This window comes from Athene noctua, chromosome 1, assembly GCF_965140245.1.
Source record: "Athene noctua chromosome 1, bAthNoc1.hap1.1, whole genome shotgun sequence".
Lineage (NCBI taxonomy): Eukaryota > Metazoa > Chordata > Aves > Strigiformes > Strigidae > Athene > Athene noctua.
In genome coordinates this window covers 239,092,343-239,114,563 of record NC_134037.1, presented here as the reverse complement: position 1 = coordinate 239,114,563, position 22,221 = coordinate 239,092,343, and the positions used below count along the sequence as shown (strand labels likewise).

The following is a 22,221-nucleotide window of genomic DNA, read 5'->3' as shown; positions in this document are numbered from 1 at the left end:
ATCTTGGACCAGTGAGGAGCACTCCTCCAGTCCTGGACCAGTGAGGAGCTCTCCTCCAGCTGGGAGCTGCTCATGGAGAGCACAGCGGTGAGGTGGAGCTGCCAACACCCTTGGGGAAGGGTGTCATTTGGGTTCACATACCTTTGAAATAGAAAGGGAACTGAATGTTAGTTCCTGTCCCAACTTCTCACTTTAGGCAACAGAGAACTTGTTTGCTTTCGTGCTGGTGTTTGAATCTAGTCCCGCAACATTTCTCAGCTAAAACTCTCAGAAATTCTGTCAAATCCACCACTGTTTCAAGTTTAATAAAACTGGATTTTTCTGTCAAGTAACTATTTAATGAATAAATGTCCAGCTTTGGTTTCAAGTTACAAGCATTTATCAACACTGTCTTCTCCCTGGATTTGTGAATATTACAAGTTCTTTCTTTCCATAGCTTTACTTTTGCCAAGGAGATCCAGAATGAACCAGCTGACAGAAAAACAAGCTCTCCATTTTTAATCCTGAAAAATATTTCTAGTATTTGGTCAGATCATATCAATTTTATGTCTCTTCTGGCTTGTCCACACTGCTGAAAATGTAATTTACACAGTTCTAATTGAAAAAATTTGATTACGTTTCACTGCATGTGGTGCTGAGGCAGAATTGCTCAGAGCAGTTTGACTGTAAATACTGAGATCACCACTCACCTGTTTGAATTAATCTCTAAGCATGAGATGTAGAGCAAGAATGGAAACAACAGTTCTGTTCAGATTTCTCACTAGATTTTAGTCAGATATCCTGTTGTTGCCAAATTCAACACAAAATTGTCTTAAACCTTGTGAGGTAACAGGCACAATCTGCTTCAATCCTGTTGTTAACTAGAACTAATTTGGTTTTTCTACTTCAGATTTTGCCCCAATATTTGTTTCCTCAGCCTCTGTGTTTTGAGTTGGACTGTGCTCTAATATGGCTTTCTCTGGCACTAGAACATATTTACCTTCTGCTTCTTCACATGTGCTGTTGACCCAGCCAGCACCATCAGTTTTATTCCCGCTTTTAGAATCCTTAAATCAGCTGAAAATTCTGCTTAACAGTAATTGTTGGAATGTAGTTTGGAAGTAGAGCCTAAAAAAGGCCTCTGACTACCTTTTCTAAAGTGGTAATGTCTGCTACCTCTCCCTGATACTACTCTTCCAAAGAATTTCAGTCCCTTGCTGGCATTTTAGGGCTCACTTAAATTGACAGTCTGTTTGCATGTTGCATAGAAGGGAAACCATGCAAAGCTACACAGATGTGTAATGCCCATAAAATGAATGATTAAGAATAATTATTATTCAGAATTATGTTTTCACTTTTTTCCCACAACAATACCACTTATCCTTGTATTTAAAACTATTCATGGGTATTTCACAAAGGCAGAGTTAGGAATAATGTGTTTAGAGTACATAAAATATTATCTTTAGATTATTTTAATCCAGATGTTAACATTTAGCAACAGTTTCCCTATCTAGGAGCAAGGGGTTTTTTAACAATAATAACCTTACTGCAGCTGCTTCTCAAGAAATCCCCATATCCTGTCCATTGCTTTCCTCAAACACAAAATCACAATATGCAAAACCATTTTACCAATGCAAAGAGGAAAATGGCCTGAAAATGTACCAGCTTCAAATAATTTTTCAGATGACTGAAAATGAACATTGGAATAAGAGCGTCAGTTGCTGTCAGCTGAGCGGGCATTGTTTTAATGGATATTGAAGCAGTATGCTGACCAGAGAAATCAAATTTAGAAAAGGTTGGGGTGAATAGAACCTCATGTTCTGTTTCAAGAAAAGGGGCCTCTTGAAAGCTTAAAAAAGCATTGGAAGTAGAAGTATAAGCTGAGAAAATTTGGCAAGGAAGTAAAGCCCAAAACCACAAAAATAATATCTGCATTTTTTAGATCCCTGAAGAGGAGGAGAAAAATGAAGCAGGAGTGCCAATATTTATTTTTAAAAAAAAGTTCTAAAAAAGATTTTTAAAACTGATGTGAATGGAGAAATTATAATGGCACATAATACTCAACTCATCCTGCAGAGTATAGTATCACAAAGAGCTACCTGAAGGAAAGCTTTTAAAGCTTAAAAATAAAGAAACATTTGACATAGTAACATATTATAAAGAAGGGGAAAGGAGACCTTAATGTAAAAAGAAATTGAGAATGTTTTACTAGACCAAAGTGTGCAAAGAAAAAATGATAACATGGTATTTTGATAAGATTTTATAATTGTTTACTCTTATGTGACTATTAGGCAAAAAGGATGTTCTTGGAGTTTCTTAAATGTACACAAAAAAAATAGTAAGAAGTCAGTCAAACGCTAGGATATTAAATTAATATGAATTGGCCTTTCTGTCTACTTACATTCTCAAATTTCCATTTCAGAAAAGCAGAATACAAGGTGTTTCATTATTTGAACTTACCCGATTTTGAAATTTCTTCATAAATGTTTTCTTTATGCATTTACATATCTTAACGTGATATATCCTTGCTACAGCATATGCATATTTTTCCTGCTAAATCTGAAAGTTATCATATTCAGTACTTCATCAAACATTTTGAAATTATATAATGCTTACTCAATATGGTATTTCATAAACTCTAAGAGTCTGGTTCCATGCCATTAATGTCTGTCATTTCAATCTGTATTTAGAATACATGAAGTAATCATGCAGTCTGCCACGTACTCGTAGTGAGCTCTGTGTTAGATGGTTCTGGAGAAGAAAGTTTCCTGTATGTGCACAGGAACCATGTTTTTTAACCTATGAAGAACTGCATTCAGAATTTCACATTTTCCTTGAAACAAATGGAGATGCTAGCAAGCAGTTGTAAAAGGGAAATCCAAATCCTGACAGGAGAGAATGATTTCCAGTAATTGTTTTCATGTGTTTCTAACCTCTAGAAGTATACAGTGATGCTAAATTATTTTCTGTATACCTATCGTGTACCTGGGTCAGGTGCATAACCGCACTTCTGTAGCTGGCTCTAGACAGCTCTCTTATGAAGTATCTATTCACTGTGATCTGTTTTTGTGAAGTACTCTATGTTTCACTGGCAGGCATCTTCTTTTAAGTGCTGAGGTTGTAACACACTGGTGTTGGGAATGTACCAGTGTTGTGCTTTAACCCCAGCCAACAGCTCAGCCCCTCAGAGCTGCTTGCTTATTCTCCCCTGGTGGGATGGGGGAGAGAATTGGAAAGATAAAAGTGAGAAAACTTGGGGATTAAGATAAAGACAGTTTACTAGGTAAAGCAAAAGCTGCACATGCAAACAAAGCAAAATCAGGAATTCATTCACCACTTCACATCATCACCTTCAGGATGTGTTCAGCCTTCTCCAGGAAAGCAGGGCTCCATCACTTGTAACCGTTACTTGGGATGACAAAGCTTTATATGCTGAGCATGACATCATATAGTATAGAATATCCCTTTGGTCAGCTGGGGTCAGTTGTCCTGGCTGTGTCCCTTAACGTCTTCTGCACCCCCAGCCTGCTCACTAGTGGGTGGGGTGAGAAGCAGAAAAGTCCTTGACTCTGTGTGAGCACTACTCAGTAATAACTAAGGTGTCTCTGCAGTATCATCACTGTTTCCGGCACAAATCCAAAATGTAGCCCCATACTAGCTACTATGAATAAAATTAACACTATCCCAGCCAAAAGCAGCACAACCAGATAAATTCCATGACTTTTATGGTTACCAGGCTGTTATGAAATGGTTAATGTGAAATCAGATGATGCTCTGCGACTGAAGCATTCAGTTATAACTATAAAGGGCAGTAGCTTTTCCCACAATGATAATTTATTTTTTCCCTTCCTTGGCATTTTTTTTTTTCCCTGCCTATTCATATAAAAAAAATGATGAGGTGACCACAGATTTAGATTTTAACTTTTTCATTATGGACCTCTGAGCTCACTTTATACAGAAAGCAGGAGATACAGTTTCCACCAGACAATAGAGAGGCAAAAGACCCAAGCAGAACCTTTTGGATTGTTCATGCTCATCAAAATTATGTTTGGTTATTTTTCAGAAGGGTGGTGCCAGACTGACAAAAATACATTTTTTTTCTCAAAGTTCACAACAGGATTTCATTGTAAAAAACAGTTTCTCAACCTTAGGGAATATTAAATATTCATTTGACAAGGATGGTCGAGGGAACTTCAGAGGGTTTATCTTCTCTCCTTGGCAACTGCATTCAGAGAACAGTCTGTCATGAGAAACTGTATGTGAGCTCCTGACCTGGAAATCTGGAACACCAAGGCTATTTTACGTTTGTTCATTTTGATAACATAGGTGTCGGGACTGCAGTGTAACTGAAATGAACCAAGTTTTCTTTTTTCTCTCTTTTGGGACACATGAGATAGATAGACTTATAGTTGTCTCCTGCAGGTAATCTGTTTTCCAAAAGTTGGTGATGGTGAATGAGGAATGAAATACAAAGAAAAATCCTATTCAGACAAAAGGACCACTCTATATGGGGATGACAAAGACTTGTTTTGTATTGGAAGCTTGGCAAGCTTAGTTAAAAAAAAAAAAAAAAGACAGAAAAGGCACAGTATATAGTTAATACATAAATTAGTTGTAGCTATAATTGCCAGTGTTGAGGAAGACATGCTGAGTTTGGTGAAAATTGTAGCACTGGACACATATTCAGAACATTTAAAACACTGAAAAATAGAGAGATCTGAATTAATTATTAAGGTTAGTGGACTGTTGGAGGGGCAGACTGAATACAGTGCTTTTAAGCATATGTCTCCAAAACTTTGAACCAAATAAAAAGATGAAGGTTTGCTTTGGGTTGGGCCACCAGGATGCAATAGCATCCCACTAGACCTTATTCAGTCAAGACAAATCTGTCAAAATGCAGAGTGAATAATTTTTTGAAATGTAGAAGATTAAAGTTGAAGAAGTGGAATTTTGATGTCTAAATTAAGGACATGCCAGAGCTCTTTTCTTTAATGTTCTAACTAAAATAGTGGTGTCCAGGTTACAGATAAGAGTAGCTACACTAAAGCACTGGATAGAACTGTCTTTGTAAAATGAAAAAGTATCTTGAGTAGCAAAATTACATTATTCTTGGAAGCTCTTCTGGTCATTGATAAAGGTAAAGAAATGCATTTATTTCAGGAAATGGCCATTTTATTCAGAAAGCATGACTTTGGGGATCATTTTCAGACTGTGAAAAAGAAAATCTATAGGAACTTTGGAATGTATCGGTGGAAATGCAGCAAAAAATTAACCAGCTCTACTATACATAAGTGCAAGGCAACCATGTCCCTTATTGCTCTTGTTATTTGACATTATTAGTACAAATGGTAAAGAATAATGAAAGAAAACAGGGAATAAGTGCTTTGAAAAAAAAAAAAAACCAAAAACCACACCATAAAACACAACAACAAAGTTATATTATATGTTAATGTATATATACATTTGCACTAGATATAAGCAAAGCTAGACAAATCTTGCAAGTATCAATTGATACTTCCATTGAAGAACCAGGTTAGAATTAAAGTACCATGAACCAAAAATCTGGTTCTAAAAGACAAACGATGAATTCCCATTGAAAATTAGTAGATTAAATTCATATACATAGGCATTGGTGAGTCACACCAAAAGGCTATTTTAAAAACATACTGAGCAAAATACATGCAGCAAGTAATAAATCTTTGCAACAGGCTGGAGAATTGACCGTTCTTACCATAAAATTAGTGACTGAGAATAGATAGGACTTGTACAGACTGTTTTCCTTGATTTCCTTATAGCACCTGATTTTGTAATTATTTCATTTCCAAAAGCAATAATCAAAAGAAAAGGGCCAGAGTATCCTTTTGCATGCTGTGTCTGTTGCTATGAGATACCAAGAAATGGAATAAAGCAGCAAAAATAAGCCTCAATACTAAAGTGTTTTGCCTGTGGACATAATCTATCAGGGGTTCTAGCAGAATGGAAACTAGTATTTCTGATCTTCTGGTTAATGCAGTGCTTCAAAATTCCAGCTGTTAATTAACAATTAATTAATTATCAATAATTGAATAATTACTAAAATAGGTCTATGATTAAAAATGTCTTGACTCAATTAAAAAAAAAAAAAGGAGATATCTTGATTACATCAGAAATAAAATTAAAATAATGGAGCCTTCATATCTGAGCCAAGTAGGAAAGCACTTCAGTAATGGTTCTGTTTCTTTTCTGTAGAGCTTTCCATCTGAACATCCCAAGCTGCTTTACTAATCTAATCTAAGTAAGTGATCCAATAGATGTTTTTCCATATTACAGAACCCTGAGACTTCTCATTCACTTGTTAAGGTGACAGCTTCATCTTACTGCAGTGTATCCTAGCAAATTTTTATTCTTGGTCTGTCATCTGGCCAGTGGACCCATCACTATCTTTAAAACATACTCATGAATAAATGAAAGGGTTTTACAAGGAGAAATTACCTTTAAACCAAACAATTGCAGCCGATATGAAAAATGAAGACTGTGCTCAGTTCACATGTAGACATTGTTGGTTGATTTTTATTTTATTAAAAAAAGCTTATTTGAAACATATCTAGAATTCCATGCTTCGTCATGAAGTTTCAGCCATTAAGACATGCCTAGAAGTCTTCATGACTGTTTTTAGGAGAAAAACTCATAAAGCTATCAAAATAACGAGCACTGATCTTAAATATAAACAATGAAGTATTGGATGGAGCACATGGAAATTTTGGCTTCAGATAGCTAGGTAACATGATTTCAGTGTCTTTTGGTGAACAAAGTGGTTATTTCCATGCTTTTATGAATAATAAAATATACAATACGTGCAGTCTATAAAAAATGCAAAATAGCCAGGGCTTCATTCACGTGATATGAAAAAGTGAAATGCTAAAAATCATCCTGGAAGAAGAAACAAAAGTATAAACCTTTTAAAGGATTCAAACTCAGGAAAATGAAATTACTTTGTTTTGGTTGTTTTAACGAGAAGAAAGAATTCTGCAACAGCATCAGTAACTTCCGCTGTGAACTGTAGATATCTAATAATGGAAGGTTTAATGCATCGGTTGAAAATGGTGTTAGATGAATATTATGGAGGATGACAAAAATGGGTAGTATATCTTGGACAGGAAAACAATACAACAGAAATACTGAAATAATTGAGATGATTTGATATCAACATGATAATCTGATATTTGTAGGACTAATAGACAGTTAAGAAGAGTGTAATTGAGGACAGTAATTGAATTATAGACTCCTTCCTTTCCGCTGATTTCCTATCCTTTCTACTGCTTTAATGGAGTGCTATCTTAAGTCATTCATTTCATAGTGGGGTAAATGTAACTCTGTGAAGTTATAAGTGCCTTATACTTGAGTAAGAAGAGGAGGAAGAAAGAGGCAACCAATGTGTGGTTGGTATACAATGTGCTTTTAGTGTTGATCTATAATAACTAAGCTACGGTATATATCAAAACATTGGAAAATTATTACTGTGAATCATCTAAAATGTTACTACAGAGGTTATAGTTAGTATTAAACATTTTTCTTTAGAAAAAAAGTAGGATAACTAGAAACATTTTTGAAACAAAATGTGAATTCCTGAAGCGTGGTGTTTTGTCAAGGAACTAATTCTTTAGCAAATCTGCTGACTGCTGTAGATCTGGTTACAGCTATATACATTTCAGACTCCTCTCTCTGGAGACTGTTCTCATCTTTTAGCTTTTCAAACTTGAGTGTTTTCTTCCCTATTTCCTCTCTGTATCTTAAGGACCTGTGTATTTACAAAAATTACATATCAGATAGCAGCAGAATACATTCAAAGAAGAAGGGTGCTGAAATCTTCACAGTTATTGTTCTTAACCATCTGAATTTCACATGCACGACACCACCTGTATCCTAGCATCTGATCTCAATGAAAGACTGATGGAAAATTTGGTTTATTTAGCTCATCACAGAGAAATCTAAGCAGTAACTGGATCAGAGTCTGTAATTACTGACACAAGGAAAAGTTATCTGATACTAGAAGACTCTCTAATCTCATATAAAAAAGGTGTCATGAGATCTAGTGGCTAGGAGCTAAAGTCAACAGAGTTCAAATTAAAAATAAAGTGCAGATTTTTAGCCATTGCAAGAATTCAGCATATGAAGTAGTAATTCCACAGCTGGCCAGTGACTGAATGGAGGGAGTGTATAGTCTCTTCCATGTGTCTGGGGGATCTTCAAAGAAATCAAGCCCCTTCCCTTATTCAAGGCTGTGTTCAGTTAGTGTGGAGAGCCGAGGTGAATGAAACAGTACCATCAGCACAGTGTTGCTCTAAGTTTTGTCTGTAACTTCTCATGTAGACATTAAAGACAGTGTGTTCCTCTGTCCAGTTTCTGTCAAGGACAGAGCTAACATTTGAATGCTCTTCAGTGTGCTGAAGCACATTTGTATTGTTGCAGTTGTTACTGTCATTTCTGAAATAGACTTATCATGGTTATGAGAAAAAAGTTACAGAGAACAAATTAACAAAAATCCATGGAACTCATTTAACACCAAGTGTACAAACTTAAATTAGCTTTTCATATATGAAGACATGTTACTAACTTAAAGCTACATCAGTGAAAAAACTGAAGAAATACAATTTCTGTTACCTCAAGCATGAAGGATCGTTGACAGCAGCAACATATGGTCTCTCTAACATTTCCCTATTCAGAAGTTGGGGGAGGTCATGATTACAGAAAGCAAAGACCTCAACTGAGTGACTAAAGCACTGCAAGCTGGTATACCAACGGCTTCTGTGTTCCTAATGGCAAACAGAGAAATTCAGTCTCTCCAGTCTGAAATCTTCTTTTAGCATTTCCCTTTACTGAAGGTGTTAATTGTGTTTCATTGTTTCACTGAGGCTGCAACTCTCTTAGTGACTGCAGCACAGGGGAAGGCACAGTCTACAGAGCCTGAGAAATGCAGTTGGGTGTAGTGAGGACATGGTCCCCATCCTAAACAACTAACTACTCATAGGATGAAGTGTCAGGGTCTCAGCTATGGGCAAAACCCACCTGAGCAGAGGTGGAGGGCTGAAGGCAGCCTTCCAGCTGATGAAAAGAATTGGAAAAGGGTTGTTCTACAATGCATGATACTGCTGAAATAAGAATTCACAGATTAAATTAGTTAATAAAGCTGTTACCTAAGTAAATTGTGTCTTTTTGTCTGTTTTCCTGAACATCCAGAACGGTGAAAGACTGAAAAAGATCATTTAGGTATTAGTATCTCATCTTAGACCAATAACTTCAATTGAAAAACTTACAAACTGAAAGAGCACTGCTGATTTTTAACTATTTTATTTTAAAATATTTTGGCATTATTTTTAAAATGCGAAAATACAAATTTTTACATTTTGTTCATGGTTTGGAATATTAGATGTACTTAACTTCAGAAAAATTATTGTGTTGACATACTGTTCTAGCTAATTTCTGTATTTATTAATGGAATGGAGGGAGTTCTAATTTATCACCCTGAAATGGATGTGAATAGCAAATGATATTATTTTGGTTGTACTTCACACATAGCCTCAGAAGTAAATCTGTTATCTGATACATAACTGACAGCTGTGTCATGCACACTTTTGGAAGAAAATACAGCTAAGCTTAATTGCAACTGTGTCCATTACCCTATGCTTACTTGTAGAGTTTGTGGTTTTTTGAGGAAAATAAGTTGATGTGACTCATAAGAAATAGATTTTAGGAATATCAGGTTATGGTACTTAGTGATACTCTTCTAAAAGCTATACTTCATTGCATTTTTAAAAAACGTTTAAGTTCATGGTTTAACTCACGGTTTTTTAGTGTTAAAGAGATATGATTAACCTAATTATACTTCATTGATGGGTAAAGTTTACTATGTTCTTATGCAATATTTTAATGAAAAACTCCTGCTGATATCTGTCACCTTGGCTTTCTTTAAAGGTCCTTGCCTATACAGAAGGACTTCATGGAAAATGGATGTTCAGTGAGATTCGGGCTGTTTTTTCAAGACGTTATCTTCTCCAGAACACAGCTTTGGAAGTGTTTATGGCAAACAGAAGTATGTCTTTGTTTATTGTGTGGCATAAAAATGTGCTAGTAGTTATTTTGTGTGTTACTTATTAATCTTAGAATTTCAACTCTGTGCTTCCTTTGGTGAAGTGATTATGTCTGTGTTCAATAATGCTTACTTTTGCATGTATTCATTGCATTTTGTATTAAAATCAATCACATAAATCAATCTTACTGCTTTCTGTGCAGCAGTGAGATTTATTTATAAAACCAGATCATTCAAATTGGTAAATTCTTCAAATATTTGATAGGAAGTTTGCTTTTTCTATGATCTTACCCCTCTTCTTCATTTTATGTAAATATTTTACTACAATACCTAAAAGGATATTTCCTTTTCTAGTTACAAACCGAGTTAAAGTAAAAAGGACCAGATCAATAAATGGATCCACTCAGTTTTCTGTATGTGCTACTCTGAATCAGAATTGAATGGTTGGTGAGGTGTGTCAGTAGTCTTTTGCCCTGAGGAGTTCTGATGTAAGTTTTGATTTAAACTGGAGAGGGAATTAAACAATTTCTGGTCCTTTTTATTTTAATGCACCAGTTAGAAGACCGAATGCCATGCCATCTACTAAACAGTTTCCCAGCCTGATAAAGTTACATGGGTTAATGGTAAGCTGTGATTCTTCTGAAGCACACCTTACTCAGGTCTTCTGCAAAATGGAAGACTTATTACCAAACCCTTAACCAGCTAATGATACATAGGTATGAAGTATGCTGGGAGTTTCTGTTCTAACTTGGATCCTCAGGAGGATAAAAGTGGAACCGACTTCTCTTCCCAAATAAAAAACAAAGAGCATTTTAAAAATATATGCAGGCAGAGAAACATACTTCTGCAGGTGGTTTACTAGTCCATATTTTCTCTTCTCATTTAGCTTCTGTTATGTTTAATTTTCCTGACCAAGCAACAGTGAAAAAAGTTGTGTACAGTTTACCACGTGTTGGAGTAGGAACCAGCTATGGTTTGCCACAAGCCAGGTAATTTAATTAAAATAGTTACTATATTTTCTGTTTATTGTATCATACAAATGATATTTTTAAACATGTCAATACTAAAACATTATTCCTGTCATGAAAGTAGTTTTTGTCATTCTTAAGGTTAGTTTGAGAAACAATGCGCTGTGCTTACTATGCAACCTGTTATTATGGATAGAAGTAAAAGTATTGTAAATTATATCTTTTTAATTACAGGAAATAAGTACCTTCCAGTGAAGGACCAGAAAAAAACTTATACCTTATCTCTTCAGAGTCTGCTTTTCAGTCAGGTTTTATAAATGTATAGACAAACATTGATCTTGCTGTGATTGTAGGACATGGTACTAAACTTGACTTGAATGAAAATTATTTTTTTATATATATCTTCTCACTCACCTTTTATATGAATGTGTGTGGGTTTTACTTCATTGCTCATCAGTATAGTAGCTATGTTGCAATTTCCAATTTTCTTCCATTCATTAGTATAATGCATTATTCTTCGGTTTCCAAAATTAAGGAGGATATATATTTTGGAAAAGACCAACTAAAGTTCAGTTTTAGATATTTTCACATACTATGGACAAGTACAGTTTTAATTATCTCATCAACATCAGTATCAAATCAGCCTTTGGTCAGAAATAAGACCGGAACTTGTCAGATCCTATACTATAAAAGCATTCATATTTCAGTGATGGGTAAAATGATCTTCATGTGTACTTCATTGAGTTAGGGGGAGGGAAAATTTCCTGCCTTCTTTTTTTTGTTGTTTAGACCTAAAATTGTTTTTGAGAGTGTAAGAGTAAGTTTGGTGAAAAATATTTAGGCACAGGATTAATTTCTGGTCAAAATTAAAGGAACAACAAATAAATATAAAGGAGTGAAAAAACAGCAGGAAATTCACAAAATATGGTGCTTGGGGTTCAGATCTCCATTTGACCTGACTTGGCCAAAAGCCAATCACTTAATCATCAGGGTAATGCCTGGGATGTGTCTTTCTTTAAGTCGTTTCCTACAAACTAAAACTTCATATTGTCCTTGTTTTATCCCAGTGCAGAATGTGGAAATACTCTGAAATGTCAAAGCATTTGTAGGATTGGAAAACTATTTCATTCTCAGATGAACATCATTCCCTGTCATGAGCTCAAGATCTCATGATGCCTAAGGCTTGATCTCCTGAATGTGCTGACGTTCTTAGGCAAACTGCCAAATTTCTCAAGTTTTCACTGAGATCAAGGGGAAGTTGGGGCATTTCTTTGGAAGGTGCATCTTGTTAATATTTGCATTGCTCTTCCAAATACTCAAATTAAAGGAATTGCTGTCTCTAAATGGAAAGTAATAGTATTGCTTTCTGAAATAAAAATGGCCACATGTTCTAGAACAAACAAAATGCAAATGTCTCAATCAGAATTTCATATCTACAGTGACATTTTTTACTTTTGATATTCATATCTTTTGTGCATTATTCAGTGAATAATTGTCTGAAAAAGTTTGTTGATACATAATTATTTAGAAAAGTTTCAGCTTCAATATTAAACACAGTTATTTCCATACCTTTTTGATTAAAGTTCAATTTGAATCGAAAATGGGCTTGCTAGCCTTCAGAATAAATCTGGCATATGGTAGTGAAGTTCGCTTTTCTTTCTTGTTTTTGCATAATCATGGTATGATTTATGCACAATAAAGACCCTGTAGTCATGGTTTTTCCTTTTTTTTCTGTCTACATACCCTTACTGTCTTCAGTAGGGTTCCAAGTGAAGTAACTGAGGGAAAATCTGGCTTTATAACTGCTCTGCAATTAATATTTTATTGATGTTAGAATATCGTTTTCCTTCCTATGAATATGCTCTGGAATGCTAATTTTTTAAATATGCTTATTTGTATAATTAACATAAGGAGAAATTATGCTGACTAACCAAAAGGAGCTGCTATGCTAAGTAAAATGCTATACATTTTTTATGACCCATTTTCCAGATTAAGCTGTACTTTACAATATTTTTTAAAAAGCAAGTCTTTCTGGTTGTTTTGGTTAAGTTCTTTAGTTTTATTTTTGTAAGTAATATTTCCTCTTGGATAATACTCTGATAAACATTTCATCTAAAGTTAATTACATTATCATAAAGAATTGCATTCATGATGGAAACATTCTGAAGGAGTAATTTACTTTTAATGCAGTACATGGATTTTAAGTGCATTTCTGTTTTCATAGAGAAATCCTGCGATTAACAGAGATGGAAGGAAATAGAAGGAAAAAGCAATATTTATCATATTTCAATGGCACAAAGCATTAGAAGCAGGCAAACTGGTATCTCTTCCCAAGACTGTTACAGACCTGCTGTTCTGAGCAAGTCTCCAGTTTGCTTCTTTGCTACCTTTCCCAATAGCCTGTCTAATGCTTTGCTTCAACAAAGCATCCAAACCTGTGCTAAATGTTACAAAGAAGTAATTACGTCCTTAAAATTAGTCACATGTTGAAGAGTTCAGTCTGATTTGGTAATCAGTCTTTGATAAATGCATTTTCACTGTTCCTGAAACATGTTGCATTGATTGTAGTTTGCTTATGACCTTGCCATATGATACAACTGGGCAGACAGTACTGTGCCTTTTATTTAACTTATTTCTACAGCTCCATATGATTCTACATAGGCAGAGTAATATCCACATCTTTACAATACTATTAGCAGACCGCTTTTTAGGGTTCTAACACCTCAGGTGTAATTTACTGATGTACTTTGTTGAGGGTAACATCACAGCTTAGAAACCAACTGTGAGGTGCCTGATGATTTTCGAAGTGTACAGAGATCAAAGAATTGGTAAAAGATACAGTATCATACTTCACCACTAAACATGTGCTAGCACCTTTCACTGAAATTCTGTGGGCTATTAATGCATTAGATAAAACAATGGCTCCAATTATTAAAGCTAAGAAATACAAATAACGAAGCTTTGCTGGAAGAAAGCATATTTTGGCTGGTATGGTAACTATATTCAATGTCAGCTCAGTGCTAGCACTTATTCCACATCAGTAGCTTGATGATGGATTTCCAGATCTTGGTGTAGCTAGTTGCAGAGCTTGGATTTTGGGAAGGGAGGGAGGTAGGAAAACTAAGATTTGATGTCATCAAAGCATAAAACCTCTTTTAGGGCTTTGATTAAAAGTGAATATTGATGAATCTTTTGGCAGAAGCCAGTGACTTTCCCAAGTCTTTTTCTTTTTTTTGTCTGAACAGGAGCAACACTACACAAAACATCACGCAGGTGCTACTTTTTTTACAAGATACTTAAAGATTGTATTGTAGCTAACTAAATTAAAAGTAATTGTGAAAGGGGGTGGATCATACTCCACATACGGGATATATAACCTCCCTTACCTCAACAAAATGCCATGAAATGTTTTCTAAACATATTTAAAGCTTGAAAAGTTGGATCATCCCCTTATACATCCGAGAATCTTCTGCAGATTCCATTTTGAGTAGGTATTTCATGGTTCTCTTGAAGCAAAGGAAGCACATTCATTTATGCATCTTCATACTGGTGATGGCATATCGAAGGAAAGAAGTGGTTTGATCAAAGTTGGGTGGATTTAGCAAAACACAAAACAGTGGGTCTTCCTGTGTTAACTGAAACAAGCAGGTGTGGAACCAATTTATTGTGCATAAATTTTTCCAGCCTCTGCTGAAATAACTATGAATCTTTCAAACACCTGAGATATAGAGTAAATAAGGAGCTTTTTTAGTATATTTTGATTTTCTGTAGGGTTTGCTCAAATCAGGCATTCAAATGTGAAGTCCAGCACTTGACAGTTTATAGATTTTTGAGACTCCCTGGGAGATTGTAGGTAAATCTAAAAGCAGTTACTAAGCTGTACTGATGCGTAAATGTTGTTTTGTCATGGAAGGAACAGAAAGTCTGTGACAAATGCTTTGTAAATTTAATGATCTCTTTAGCATTTTTATTTTCTGTATTTATTAATTTGTGTGTAGCATTAGTCATAGTTTACTGGGAACAATACAGTCTTTGAGAGTTCCACTGTAAAAGTAATTGTTATCCTATAAAATTCAATCTAAAGTATGATTACATTCAGATAATTCTTTTGATAAATTGTTTGGAAGAAGCATAATAGAAACAACTTTAAAAAATTTTGTAATGTCTCCTGTATGCTAGTAAAGTGTATTTACCACTGGCATCCTAGAGTCTACTGTAAAATAAGGCTAACCAAGCTGGCAAGACTTTACAGAGATTTAAAAAAATAAGAAGTGTACCTACACTGAGTGGTCGTTTTTGTATGCCCAATTTGTAAGCCTAAAACATTGACAACCTACACATTGACAATTGAGACATTTAATTGTGATAACTGTACACTCCAATTGCATACCAATATCATTCATTCTCCAGAAGTAGGATTTAGTGCGTGGGTAGGAGTATGTACATGTATCTTTAGAAATAGATGGTCCACAATTTTGTAATTTGACACCTTGTATATGACTTTATTTTAAGAAAATAACTCAGCATTCAGAGTCTAGAAGTAGTACACTTATTGTGCTTAGTGTGCACTGAAAGCTGAAGTTTTGGGTCCCTATTTACTCTTGACAAGCTATATAAATACTAGACATTATTTAAATTCATTAATAGGCTACACATTAGAGATTCTCTTTTTTTTAACAGGTATAAACATTTTCTCTGTTTTGATCCATCTATAAGATTTAAGTTTCTGCAACAAAAAGTATATGAGGAGATGAATTTTTGTTCTTCCAAAGATTTTCCTTTTCTTTTTTTCAACAAGGACTATTTTCCCTAGAAACATGTGAGCAGTGAGATTATTTCTGCTTGTTGCAGATTTTTTTCTTTAATGCATTAGTCTAGACTGAATCTAGACCTCTATATTTTACCAGCCAGGGGCAGTATATACAATGGGTAATTTAGAACTTGGTGCATGGTATTTGGTTATTGTGATGTTGTCAAATTCAACATAGAAGAGCTGAAGTTTTCTGTTTTTTTCTTCCTTGGCACAGTAGTTTGGTTCTTTCTCCCTTATCCAGTCATTTAAGTTTTAGAAAATGTGTGGAAATTGAGTATCTTAGAATCTTCTACTCCTCTTCCAAATTTGAATGAAATGCAATTCAGATGTTATTATGGAGAGACAGGCAGATGGACATGTGAGCAGATAACAGAGTAAACCTTGTTTCTTTGAGAAACCAGGCTATAAATAGAAATCTCAAAGCTTACTGCAATATAGGAAGGGATCATGGGTAGCTCACCATGGAGGAGGTGCACAAACTGTGGAATAAATATCTTCAACCCATGTGCTGGAAATACATGGCACTTTAATCTATCACTCACTCACCTTAATGAACTTATCTCAATGTATTCTTTTGAAACAGGGAAATAGTATTCCTCTTTTATTCCTGCTGGACAAGCCAGGCACCAGGAGGTCTGCAGTTGCTTTTACTTCTAGTCTTTTAACCAGATTCAGAATAAAATAAGGCCCCAAATATATTATTCTGAATTATTACAGTGCTGTAGTACTGGTAAAATTAAATACAGATTTTAATTCTAGTAATTTCTCAAATAAGGGTAATAGTGTCTTCTTGACTTCATTAAAGGAAATAAAAAAGCCTCTGAGAGAATCTGAAATTAATCATGCTAATAACATTGCCCTACATCTTAACATTTAATGACGCTCTTAAAAAAATAATTCTTTAAATGTATTTCCTAGGAGAATCTCTCTGGCCACTCCTCGACAGCTTTATAAATCCTCCAACATGACTCAGCGCTGGCAGAGACGGGAGATATCTAACTTTGAATACTTGATGTTCCTCAACACTATAGCAGGTAAGGCTTCTGAGTCTCTAATCCTTCATAATATGTTTATGTTTGTCAAAGTCTTAAGCACCATGACTTGATAGAATACATTTATCCCTCTAGAATTCAACTGCAGCTTTATGATAGATTCTGAAACACACACATTAAATTTTATCAGAAAATGCACAACCTATCACTGAGACTATAGATTCATGTATTGTTGTGGAGGCTGTTCCTTGCTCCCCTTCTGCCATTTCCTCTGCTGACAGCTTTGTCTGAAGCTTTATTAGAGTCAACAAACCATTGCCAGAGAGTGTCTGGAAATAATAATGGGAAAATGTAATTTTGCTACTTCATCATTCTCAGCAACAGCAACTAGACAGCAGAATAACAACAGTATTCTGCCTAGTACAGATGTCACCTGGATTGTGGTATGATTAGATTACAGCATCTTTTCTCATTTAGTTCTTTGAGCTGAAATATAATATCAGATTAGGTATTTAAAATGAGAAATAACTGCCATAGACATCCAATTGTTATTGGCAAAAGAAGAGCTTTTCTGGCAATTGTCATTAATTAAACATTCACAATGACATTATTCCTTTCACCTTTCCCTTTACTATGTGCTAACTCCTGTGGCAATTTTAAATGTAAAAAGCAGCAGTTTTCTACACCATATACAAAGATTTCCAGGAGCTTGTCTACTATTACAATTCCTGCCTGTAGCACACATGCTGCTTATGAACCTGCCTGTGGAGAGCCTTCCTCAGACATTTCACTCCAGTGATCTTTAATTTGAAACCCAAATTAAATTCCACAAGGCATTTTGTACTCCAGTGTTACAAGTCTCATCTTTACTTGGTCCTGACTTTTATACTTGAGGTTATCCTCAGGCCAGACATAAGACAAATTTAAGTGTGAAACCCAAAGGTAGTACCTGTTATGATGACCAGTCTGAGGACAGTCAATATGTTCTTCCCAGTAGGGTAGTGTCAGAATTCAGGAGCTGTCAAACTAACTTGCTTTGGACCTTTAGGCTTTTGCCTCTGTGCTTATATGGTAGTCATCTTCTGTGCATCCAGTCTTACAGACATTAATAAATGTGTCATCAAATTATCCCAGTGTGATACAGAAGTGCTACCGCTGAACAGTTGGAAATCTGAGAGCATGTTTACCTTGTGCAGTGGAGCACAAAGCAGAGTCCCTGAACCTACTGGAGACCTGGGCTGGAAAGCCCATATGGTGCAGCCCAACACAGGCTCACCAGCTTGGTTCACGAGCACGATAGCCACAGTCCCACAGATCTCTGCTGAAGGAAGGAGCCCTGCTGAGCAGTTATTACCTCTGGCACAGCACCACGGGAATGCTGCTATCCTGCTCCTGGACATTGGCCTGCCTCCAGCCACTCCGTGTCTCTCTCACATCCGCTGCCCTTCTGGTCATGAGGAAATGCAGGCAGAGCCTCACAGGCTCCCTGACTGCCTCACCTGAACTGGGAGGATTTACTGGAGAGCTGGGAAGTTAGCCTAGGTCCCCTCAGTCCTTGTCCAACATGTTATCGACAGAACTGTCCTTCACTTGTAATTTCCTTTTATGTATTCGTTTCTTCTGTAAGCAGCATTAACTCTTTAAATGAGAGTAGACAAGAGCAGAGCCAATTTTTGATAAATTATTTTTCATTTTTAATCAATTTAAAACTCCAAGGTAATTTATTTTTAGGTACATCACCAAAGCATCCAAACCTGGAAGCCATCATTATGTCTGAAGTCAGTTAGGAATTGCAGTGACACTTAGGCTAAAGTATCCATCAATAAACAAGTTTCAGCCTGAAGAGATTCCTTTCAGAGTATCTCAGCGTGCTCAGGAAAAATGTTTTTTGACCTGTTGTTTGATAGTAGTACTGGTAGGCAGGCTTTATACCCAAACACCTGGGTAGTTACATGAGGCAAGTTTCTTTTAATGTCTAATGTCATTCACCTGCCTAACAACAGGATGGCCTGACATTTGCATTCCAGGTACCACCTGCTATACCGAAGGTTTGGAGGATTCAGTAATTCATTTTTTTGTGTGTCTGTGAGCTTGTACTGTATTTGGAAAAGCTTCTAGCAGCTTGGTCAGTACCTTAGTAGTGTCTGTCTCTGACTCAAAGCATTTACTGTTTGGCAGATTTTTTGCTCTCAACTTCTTACTGGTAAATCTCATTTGTTCATATAATCTCACTGTTGTTAATTGTATAACCACAGTTGCTCATTTTCACAACATTACCTACCATCTTATGAAGTCTTTCAGCTGTGCATGATCGAATTCAAATTCTAATTTAGGTAAAGACCATATTCCCTGAAAGAGAGGGAGGTAAATTTGAGTCTCTAGAAGCAGTTCAGCTTAACTCTTTGTCTCCATCTTGTATTAATTGGCTCATTTTGTAAAGTCATTCTTTTTAATGATGCTTTGAGGTCACATGGATCCGCAAATATATGTTTTCTGAAGGACAGCCAATATGCTGATTTTTAAAAGTTTTGGAAGTGACGAGTATTGGTCAAATAAAAATTGATACCATGCATACTCTTCTACTAAGATGTGAACAATATGTTGGGTAATATTTGAAGACCTTTTCCTTGCCACAAAGAATATCCCTTACTCTGATTTTTATTTCAAATCCATCTGCATTGCTTGGCTTTTGCTAATGGGTCCTTACCAGTCTCTATATTTTCTGCTGTGTTTTCATTTTCCAAGAAGGGCAACAGTCATCATGTTCATGTATCACTGTACGATCTCATAAAAGATTTTGGAGGGATGTCTAAAAGCAGCTGAGATTCTTGGGTGCTTTCCAAATCAGCAAGAGTGCTGTCACATCTGATAGTGTTCCAGCAGGATTAGCAAAGTAAAGGGTCCGCTGACATCACCTATGACTATTGCAGGTTAGAATGGCCCTCAATGCAAACAGCTTGTAAGAAAGCATGATTGCATTGCTGTATTATGTTCTTTTTATTTCTACTTCATTTTCTTGAAGATTTGTAGTCTCTATGAACACAGATAAATGGATTTCAGTTGCTATTATTATAACATCTGCAGTCACTGATGCACTCTCATAGAAACTCGTGAAGTTTTTCCGAAATCTAGAATAAAATTTACCATCAAAAGCTGGACTCTCTGCCAGTGACACACACACATACAAACTTTTCTGAAAACCAGAGAATTAAAACTGACTGAAAGCCAAGAGGCAATTCTACACATGACAATGAACTTTTTATTCCAGTTTGGAACAAACCCTAAACTTTTCCTACATTTTGACAGAAGAAAATATCCCCCAAAGTTCTTTTTTGAAAGATAACCTTGTTTTGTCTTTCTAATGAAGTCTGAACTTCAGCTAGGAAGCTGACTTCCAAAAACTCATGAAGAACTTGGGGGTATTTCAGAGAATCTCTTCATAAAATTCATGGCAAACCAGAAACCCACCCACAATGGAGTGTATGTGAGCTCCAAGTCCAATGCCAGTGGAGAAAGCCTCAAAACAGAAATATATGTTATAAAGCCTAGAGGTTCTCACATCTGCAACCTGTTTCCTGGCTCCACCATCGCATGGCAATCTACTGCCAGGGCTTGAGATCTGGGAAACTGCAGGGTTGCGAGCTATGAGGCAGCCTGATTGACACCACTGCTTTTACAGCTGTGCCTGTGCTTCTGTAAATCTTCTGTTGAAAGGTATTTCTCCAAAATACTTCCTTTACAACAAATATGTGTTTTCTAATGAAGCACTAAAAAAATTAATATATCTACCAGAAATACAGTACTGGAAGCAAAGTATCTCTGCTACATGTTGCCCTTGTTTTGATAACACTGAACTGATAACTGTCCAGATACTTCTGTGTTAAACAGAAGCAAGTTCTTATATGGACTGTGGACAAGACCCTTGTCAGATTTGCTGTTTTGTATACAAAGATAGAGTATTGAATACATTCATGACCTCCTTTGCCAAGTGAAGACATGTATTTTCTTTTCTCTCTTCTTTGGAAATCCAATTTCCAAATAAATTTTTAATTACACTCTTTTGTAATGAGACCACATAAGAAATATTTCCTTAAAAGATACAACTTCTTTGCCAGTAATTGTTTGTGTAGGCAGCAATGGCCTCATTTTAGACTATAACTGTTTGTTTAAGCAGCATCTTCTTTTTTGACAATATTGGTTTTAGTCATCAAGAAATACAAGCTTCAAAATTTTTTTATTCGTGTTGCCATTTATCTCCTACTGGCTTATTCAGCATATCTGAGATATAGCTTAGTCAGTTAAGAGGTGTGGAGGTTTGGCACTTAAGAAATGTGGATTATCTGCTGGTAATTGATACATAGGTCCCTTTGTTGATTTTTCTTCTCTTCCAAATAAATAGAGGTCCACTAATGAAGTGGTTTGATACACTTTTTTGACAATTCTTTGTAGCTTTCTTTCTTCTTACAATGGTCCTTAAGTAGCATCTAGACCTTTTTACAAAACAGTAAGAAATCACTCATGTTTTCTTGTGATCCTTTTCTGAAATTATTCAAGAAACAGCAGCCTTAGAAGAGAGACATTTAGAAGTGAGGCTTCTGACACCAACTCATTTCTTTCATTTGTGACATGCAACCGGGTCGTTTCCCACAAGAAGTCCTTCGACTGCTCGTTAATACTGTTAATTACACAGGTGGGTTGGTCTCTGTAGAACAGGACCACTGAAATAAATATACGAATCTCTCCTTAAATCTCTCTCTGGTTTGCCATTTTGTCTGTCTTGACAAGCATGGCCCCTGGCTATTCTATAAGTTCTTAATCAATGTTTGAAATACTGAAGTGTCCCCTTGGAAAAAATACATCTTTCTATGACTTTTTAAAAAATCTTTACATCACCCTGTTACCACCTCTGGAACATTGCCTGGCTTCATTTTTAGTTTAACTGTTTCTGTTGTGATCTGTACTCATGAATTAATAACTGTCTACTTCAGCTATCACAGTTCTCTCTTTCTAGATAATTTCCTATCCAAGGATATCTGATTACTATCACTTGCACTGGCCTGATGTCTCATTGCGATTTCAATTTGGAATTGCTCTCTATTTTCAAAACTCTATAAAGTCTTGTTTCAACCTGTTTGGCCCTCTAGCCAACTATTTTCTCTCCTCCCTATTCTGTTTCCAAGGTCTTCACCTCTTTCTTGCCCTCTTTTCTGACTTGAGCATATTTCATCATGTTTACAGCTCTGGGTTTTTCTCCCAAAGGTAAACACTACACTCTGCGACTTATCAATCAGTCTCAGTGTTATACTCTCTGTGCCCCTGGTTTTTGTCCTGGTTATGTAGACATAAGCCTTCCTGGCCACCTTCCCCCTCCTCCTACCTATTGCCTTCTCAGGGATCCTTTAG

The 22,221-nt window shown here is 35.9% G+C and overlaps 1 protein-coding gene across 9 annotated transcripts in view; it reads left to right on the top strand.

Annotated features, from left to right (window-relative positions):
* The window catches only part of NBEA (neurobeachin), a 511,054-nt gene that overhangs the window by 396,182 nt on the left and 92,651 nt on the right, over positions 1 to 22,221 (top strand). For all 9 annotated transcript variants that reach the window (XM_074914245.1, XM_074914292.1, XM_074914279.1 and 6 more), the window contains 3 exons: positions 9,931 to 10,048; positions 10,932 to 11,034; positions 16,745 to 16,860. In XM_074914245.1, the coding sequence (XP_074770346.1) occupies positions 9,931 to 10,048; positions 10,932 to 11,034; positions 16,745 to 16,860 (337 nt within the window). The remainder of the gene's footprint in view (positions 1 to 9,930; positions 10,049 to 10,931; positions 11,035 to 16,744; positions 16,861 to 22,221) is intronic.